The following is an 8,382-nucleotide window of genomic DNA, read 5'->3' on the forward strand; positions in this document are numbered from 1 at the left end:
CAGGTGTGTCAAGACAAGGTGGTCTGGTGGCTGATAAAATGATGTCATCAAGGGAGGAAACTTGATTCCAAGTGAAAAAAAGGTGTAGCTTTATGTTGCAGAGCTAAGAGTACTTGCTTGCTGGCAGCTAGATAAAACTAGCATACAATCGGAAAATTATCAATGAAATTCATTTTGGTAGTATGTTGCATTCTAGCTATACCAATACTTGTCATTTGGAATGCCTTGGAAAATATATTGGTATAGTCAGCATCCAAAAGGCTACCTGAATGGATAGCATGGATAATTTTCCGAGTGTATGCTAGTTATATCTTGCTGCCAACACCAAATCTGCACGCAAACACTTTTAGCTGTACAACATAAACCAAAGCTTTTTATTCATTGGGAGTGAAGCTTCTTATCTTGATGATGTATGATTTCATGAACCACTAGACCACAAGCCAGCCCGTTGCACCATGTTTCCGCATCTTATTAGCTATCCTAGCCACAAACTTAGTGGGATGAAGCGTTATAAAAACAGGTCCAAAGCAAGTAGAAAATGTAGCGTATGGTTTTTTCACTCCTTTTGTGCCTGCCACCTAGTTTAGATTTCATGGTCAGAACCCGATGACTTAAAAGAATAGCTTGTTACTATATGTATAAGTGCTAAGGGAAAGGTCGGAATTATTTTTTCAAATCCATGACCTCTATAGGATAAGCAACTCTTGTCATCTCTACGCATATGTGATCAATAGATATCCAGCCCCAATAAATTGGAAGCTAATAGCCTAATTCCCAGTTGAAAAGAAAAAAGGGTAGCAAGAAGCTACACTTATGACTGACTTGTTTGCCTAATCCAGGTGTGTACTTCGCAAACTACATTTTTCAAGGACTGCAAAACCAAACAATCATCAAGTCGAAATGAATGATATAATTTGAACAGCGTCCGAATGTTAACATTAAGACAACCTAATGAAATCTGAAATTACCATCCAGCCAATGACTATGAAAAATGATTCCATTAGAAGCAAGTGCAAGATCCAAAGAGTAATTCAAACTATGACCAATAAAATTTAATTGGACTATACAAGGGTATGGGTGACTCAAGTAATGTCCTATGGCTTGCGTTTGCCCTCAAAGGGTTCATACTTGCAAGTTCCAAATTTAATGGCCTTCTAGATCTCATGCTATTTTTGAAACACATCAATACATTTGGGGTAACAAAAACTTTCGATGTTTGACACACCATTTTTGCTCCATCATTGCTCATCTTTTCGAATCAGGTAATGATTATGAACAACGGAAACGGTGGCATTACTCGTTCCTGTTAATCACGAGCCGAGTGAGTGATGACTAATGGGACAAAAATTCAGCAACCAAAAAAGATGCTGCCTAAGATTAAGAATGTATTCTAACAGAGAGCAAAGCAAAAGAAAAAGAAAATAGGCCTGCGATTTTGATGAGGATGGGAGAGCTTGCAATCAGATTAGTCTCCTCCCAAACTGACGAGCTTTATGACTTCCTCTGAATACTGCTTGGCAAAAGCCTTAACTACCATATCTTGTAGTTGATGGACAACAGGTTTCATGACCAAGTGAGAAGTTCATAGATGCACAAAACTTAAATCATACAATACCTTCCTCTGTTTTAATAGAAGAAACTTAGATTTCAGTTTCTGGACAAAAAAACATGAAAGGAATACTTTCGACAACAACATCCAGAAAAGAAAGCTGTCCCAGTCATCCAAACAGGCACAACAAAGCAACATTATCTATGTCATCATGTGGACTGTGGACCCACCTTGGCCCACATCCATCTGTCTTTTGCCGGGTCAGCTCAGTTTTAGGCCTTTCATGAACCTGCACGCATTGTGTCACCATGCTGAATTCCGTTTTGCCCTTATAGAGGGGGCCTTCAAGCTTATCATCGAATGAATAATTTTGTCATTTCCTGCCCCATATCATAGGGGCATAAAATATAACCTGCACTGTCTACATTGACGGTAAAAAGAAAAATTAATAGGTAATTAAAAAAAACCTCCGACAATTATGATCTGTGTGAAATAAGTTTCAATAATTCATTGAGCAAAATTCCTAATTTATTTCACACAATTATTATTGTTAGGTCTAGGGTCTAGGCAAAACTACCTTAAATTAATTAAGTAATCAAATAAAACGTTATACATATCTGGCCAATCAAATACCAGTATATATCAGCTACCAATTTGTTATGAATTCAGATTTACCATATCCAATTATTAGAAGAAATAATTCCTTGCGAATTCAAAGTCAACCTAGTGCTATAAATATTATTCAGTCGCCACACCGGGATACAATAAATCCAACTTAGTTAAAAAAATAATAATAAAAGTGGCCAAGATCTTGTTACATTACCCTTGGCAAATATGAACGTCCAAGATACTTTGAAAAGTATAGGGTTTTATACATCACCCGCATCAAGCAAAAGAATTGTTCAGAGATGGACCAGTTAGTGTTTGATTTCCTAGAGTTTAATCGTGCCTCCAAGTAATAATATTTGGTGGCCATCAATGTTTTGGAAAATCTCCTCTTTCTCTGCACGTCTATGTGGACAAAGCAAGCTGGAATGGTTTGGATTGAGTGACTCGACTGCAACAACCAAGTCAAGAAGTATAAATTTAGCAAACAATTAAATTTGAAAAAAGTCGTTCAAGATAGGTTGGAGGCAGCTAAGGGCTAACAGCCAAGCTTGAAGTTTTGAAACACTTTTTTCCTTTTTCTGTCATTACAGAACAACTCCTCCTCTGAGTCCTCTCTCTCTCTCTCTCTCTCTCTCTCTCCGCGCGGGCTCTGCCAAGCAACTAGAAGAGAGGGTGAAGTTGATAACCAACTTAAGGGGCAGTTTGGAGCAGTGACATTATGTTTCTGCCTTATGCATCTAACCCAAAAATTACTTTGTGAGGAAGATGCATGCATGGAACAGCAACATACCAGCCATTAAATGAACAGGGAAACTGCAGTTTCAGAACATGCTGATAAAGCCTCAATTCGGAGGTTGGTTATGTTACGGCATATTTTTTTCTATTTGAAGTTATTAAATGAAATTGAATCATTCAACTACAACATGATGAGCTAATGGGTGATCCCTTAGGAAATGAAAGGCCTGAGAATAGTAGAGGAGTCTCTGCAAGTACTCTACTTCTTGTTAATGGCTCGTTTAGACCAAGAATTCTAGCAAAATAGATGGGGTCAAGTCAGCCTGGAAAAGGAACTCTGATGGGCGTCCTAGTAGGGAATGCAAAACTGGAGGATATACTGACGGAAAGTTGAAGTAATGTTAACTATTCTGCAAGAAAAACTGTATGTTCAGCTAAAATTAAGTCGCTGGAAGAGTAAGTGTGCTAAATAATTTTGCTTTTTAATCGTATAAAAGAACAATATATATGACATGTACACATGCACATATGCAAACACAATATATATATATATAATATATACCAGATGTGTGGCAGGATGGTTAAAAATAAAAAAAATCTATTACTGAAAACACTATAAACTATTGCTAAAAGCATCATAAGCCCCAGTTGCACCATAAAAGTTATCTTTTAGTGACAACTTTTTAATCTAGCTGGCCATCTAGGAACAGTACCCCATATCAAGCAGATTTGAATATATATATGTGTGTGTGTGTGTTGAAATCAACAAGACAACCTTGTTATGCACCATTAATTGGCAACGGCGGCTTTTCGCATTGCAAAAAAAAAAAAAAAAGTCCTCTGGTCATTGAGGTGGCCGCCTGATTATAAATTTTCCATACATATATATGTATATGAATTCAAGTTTGCTAGATGTGGCTGAAGGCTAAAACTTAAAACATCTAATGCTGGAAACACTACAAACTAATGCTAAAAGCATCATGAACCATAGCTAAGCCACAAAAATTCAATTTTAATGACAGATTTTTTTTTTAGCTATCTAAGAACATCCCAGACCAAGCAGATTTGATTATATATATATATATATATATATATATATATATATATATATATATATATATATATATATATATATATATATATAGAGAGAGAGAGAGAGAGAGATTGTATATATATATATATATAATTTCAAATTAGTCAGCTAAGCCTGCTGGTTATTTTTTTATTTTGTGTCCTAAAAAGCTACCGTATAATGTGTGTTCCATCGCTAAAACCATAGCCAAGCAATTAGGCATCAAAAACACACTTTGATAATGGTTTTAGTGACAAAAAATAAAAAATAATAATCTAGCTACAGAGGTTGTCGGTTGATTTCAATTATATATATATATATATATATATATATATATATATATATATATATATATATATATATATATATATATATATATATATATATATATATATATATATATATATATATATATATATATATATATATATATATATATATATGCTATGCTGCCAGTGTTAGATGTTGTGAGATGTTGCCGGAATAAATTGCTAAGAACTAAAAGTCATGTATTAAAAGCACCTTGACTCTTAACACCATAGGCTGTTGTTATATCATAACTGTAAGCATGTATCTTCTATATATATTTTCGATTTTTGAAAAACATATGCTCTACCCAAATTAGGAAAAACAAAATTAAAACACTTTCACCAACACATAAATTTATATCAATGAGGATTAATAGCAACATTTTGTGGACGTTGGTTAAAAATCTACCGAAGTCCAGGACAAGTGTCTGTATGAAGGTTTACATACGTTTACCTAGATGTCGGAAAAAATGGACTATTACCAACAAAGACATTGGCCATAATCAATGTTTACCTATATGTCATGTGCGTCAGTGATAGATACCTACACCGACACACTAAGCATTGTGGTGACGATTTTTACTGACACTATCTTCACCTACAATGAAAGAAAATGTCGGTTAAACCTTTACCGATGCATTGCCATGTTTCACCGACATGTTCCAGCCATCCATAATGTCTAGGTTTTTTTGTAGTGTTAATACTAATGTGTAACCTGCTTGTTAGTGATATAGTATATTTTTTAGCCATCAAGTAATTATATTTGGGATACAACAATATAGAACTCTCTCACACACACACACATATATATATAAGTGTGTGTGGTATGTATATGTGTGTGTGTGACACACACACACATATATATAAGTGTGAGGTATGTATATGCGTGTGTGTGTGAGCACACACAAACTTTCTCGTGACCATTTGCTCACCTTAAGGCATGTAACATATAAGTTTTTTTGTTTAAAACAAACTTTAATAATTGACAATTCTTTTTAGTTCACTTGAGTTCCTCTTAAACTATTTTTTCATTTTCCTTTTACCTCAAAACATAAAACTAAAACCAACTCATGCCTAATGAATGGCAATATAAAAGATAAAGACTTATATTTCGCCATTTCAAAGCAGTATTCATTATGAAAAACTATACGCAATTGCAAATTGGAAGAGAGAAAAATTACGTTTCTCATTTTTTATTAAAATTGCATGTTCATTGTTAACTGATTTTCTAGGGAAAATATTGTGAGAATAAATGCATGACATATGTACAGCTCAATATTTTTTTCAAGATTTTATCAGAATGTATCAATTTGTAGATATATATTTCAAAATATGAAAATGCAAAAATCTTAACAACTTATTAAAACGGCAGAAATAAGTGGTAATAAACTTTCAAAAGTATATTAATTAAACATTGTAGAAATGTAATAGTAACTTGAAAATATATTTATAATAGAATGGATATATATGCACCGGCACTTGTGGAGAGGAATTCAAATCAGTTGGCTGCCTTTGTGTTTGGATGTTTTTTTTTTTTAAATTGTGTCATTAAAAACCGTCACAAAAGATAAATTAGCAAGACACTTGTTTGGCCATGATTTCAACCGAAAATTCTTTTGGGACTGTTTTTACCATACAAAAATAAAAAAAACTATCCGGCTCCAAAGGCAGCTAGCTGATTTCAATATATATATATATATATATATATATATATATATATATATATATATATATATATATATCAGCTACAAATTGATATGAATTCGATTATATATGTTAATTTGAATTTACCAAATCCAGTTAATTGAATGAGATATATATTTCCCTATGGATTCAACTCAAGCTAGTGTTTGATTGAATTCCTATAGTTTGTATGTGTCGCCTAATAATTGGCCCAGTGGCTATCAATGTCTTGGCAAAACTAGCTCTGTCAACACATATATTGTCAGTGGACAAAAAATGCTGGAGGGTTGTTTCAGATTTGAGTTAATTGACCGCAACAACGAAGTCACGAAGTATGAAAATCGGCCAACCAACATTGGATAGAGGTTCCCTGAATGCGCCTTTTCCGTATAGACCTGAGGCTGCTAAGCAGAAACAGCCGAGTGCTTGATGTTCCGAAAACCGAACCCCCTTGTTTTTATTTCACTTCTTGCCAAAATAGCTTCTTGTTCTTACTTCCGTTTTTCGCTCACACTTTTTCCGACCAGAGACGTGCGGACTCTGCCAAGCAGCCACCACCATGGAAACGGATTATGTGCACATCCTCGTATGAAAAATTGTGCATAAGTATACAGTGACCAAAATGCTTTCATTTAAGGAAAAAATCAGTATTCAAAACAATAAGAAAATTGTATTATTTTTATAAAAATTTTAAAAAAAATTCCAACCTACCTTTTTTTTTCTTTTATTGTATATTTATGTGTACCCTGTGCACACAAATGGATCTCATACTTTATAAAAGTAAAAAGATTATTGAGGACATTTCTTTTTAACAAATTATCAAAAATGTCCCATTTACTATGAATACAATTATGATTAATGATTAAAATACCCTTCATTCACTGATAAAAAAAACTTTTTGTAAAAAATTAAAAATAAAAATAAAAAAACTATAATAAAACATTTCTTTTTAACAAATCGGCTCCTCGACTTTCTCTCTATAAATACAACCCCTTAACCCTCCTCCCCCTCCATCACCACAATCGTTAAGAGATCCAGCAGTCCCATATATATGACCACAAGGATGTCGCGAATCATCCTACTTCCCCTCTTCACCATCGCCCTGATCTCATCCCTCCCCCTTTCCCGTTCAGCCAACTTTGAGATAAGGAACCAGTGCTCCTACACCCTATGGGCAGCAGCCGTCCCCGGCGGTGGTCAGCAGCTCGATCCTGGCCAGTCCTGGAACCTCTTCGTCAACCCCGGCACCAAGATGGCACGCATATGGGCCCGCACGGGATGCAACTTCGACGGCAGCGGCCACGGCAGCTGCCAAACGGGCGACTGTGGTGGGGTTTTGGCCTGCCAGGCCTTTGGGCAGCCTCCCAACACCCTGGCTGAGTATGCGCTGAACCAGTTCAACAACCTCGACTTCTTTGACATCTCGCTGATAGACGGGTTCAACGTCCCCATGGCGTTCAACCCCGTCAGCGGCAGCTGCAAGGGGATCACCTGCAACGCTGACATCGTCGGGCAGTGCCCCAACGAGCTTCGGGTGCCCGGTGGCTGCAACAACGCCTGCACTACCTTCAAGCAAGATCAGTACTGCTGCACCGGATCAGCGGCAAACAACTGCGGGCCGACCAACTACTCCCAGTTCTTCAAGGACAGATGCCCTACCTCTTACAGCTACCCCAAGGACGATGCAACCAGCACTTTCACTTGCTCCAACACTGACTACCAAGTCATCTTTTGCCCTTAAACTAAGTTTCTCTGGCCGCATGCAAACAGTAAACGGACCTTATTAGCTAATACTGGTACTAAATAAAAGCATTTCAATAAATGAACGCACTGCTTTCCTTTTATGCACTTGTAATTTCATGGACTGCTTGATCTCTGTTGAAGCTTGGATTCCCACAATTAATAAAGCATGTAGCAAGCAGCACCGTCTGCTAGTTGTTGCCACTTCTCGATTGTTTAAATAAATTAAAAATCAGTAGCTTCTTTGCCCAGTACTGTGGATTTTTCTCTGAGAATACCATGCCTCGCGTAGAACGGTCTTCATTGGGAAATGATCGAGGCACGAACAATTAGCTGGAAGAAAAGCGAGACACAGCTTATAAGTCGTTGGTTTTGAACTCAAATCTGTTTACTCCATCCTGCGCACATGAAATGTTGAAGCAAAGAAAGAACGCATGCCTAAAGGGGTTGTTTAATCCCTTCTATATAATATAATATAATATATATTATTTAAATAAGCTATTGGGCCAAATCAGACCCGGCCTGGCCCGGCCAAATAATTTATTGGGCGATGGCCAAATTTGGTCCCCAAAACCGAGCTGAGCTAAGTATCGAGTACTCAGCCCGGTGCTCACTCTTACTAACAAAAAGTAGTAAGCTCGCACAAAGATGGGATCATATTCTTCAATCATAAATCGTAGATCTGA

The 8,382-nt window shown here is 36.3% G+C and overlaps 1 protein-coding gene across 1 annotated transcript; it reads left to right on the forward strand.

Annotated features, from left to right (window-relative positions):
• The first annotated feature begins 6,955 nt into the window (after window positions 1-6,955).
• Window positions 6,956-7,900, forward strand: LOC116264068 (protein P21-like). Its single transcript, XM_031644010.2, has one exon. It carries the CDS (start codon window positions 7,008-7,010, stop codon window positions 7,695-7,697), a length of 690 nt encoding a protein of 229 aa, XP_031499870.1. The 5' UTR covers window positions 6,956-7,007; the 3' UTR covers window positions 7,698-7,900.
• Window positions 7,901-8,382: the final 482 nt, after the last annotated feature.

Source organism: Nymphaea colorata, chromosome 11, assembly GCF_008831285.2.
Source record: "Nymphaea colorata isolate Beijing-Zhang1983 chromosome 11, ASM883128v2, whole genome shotgun sequence".
Lineage (NCBI taxonomy): Eukaryota > Viridiplantae > Streptophyta > Magnoliopsida > Nymphaeales > Nymphaeaceae > Nymphaea > Nymphaea colorata.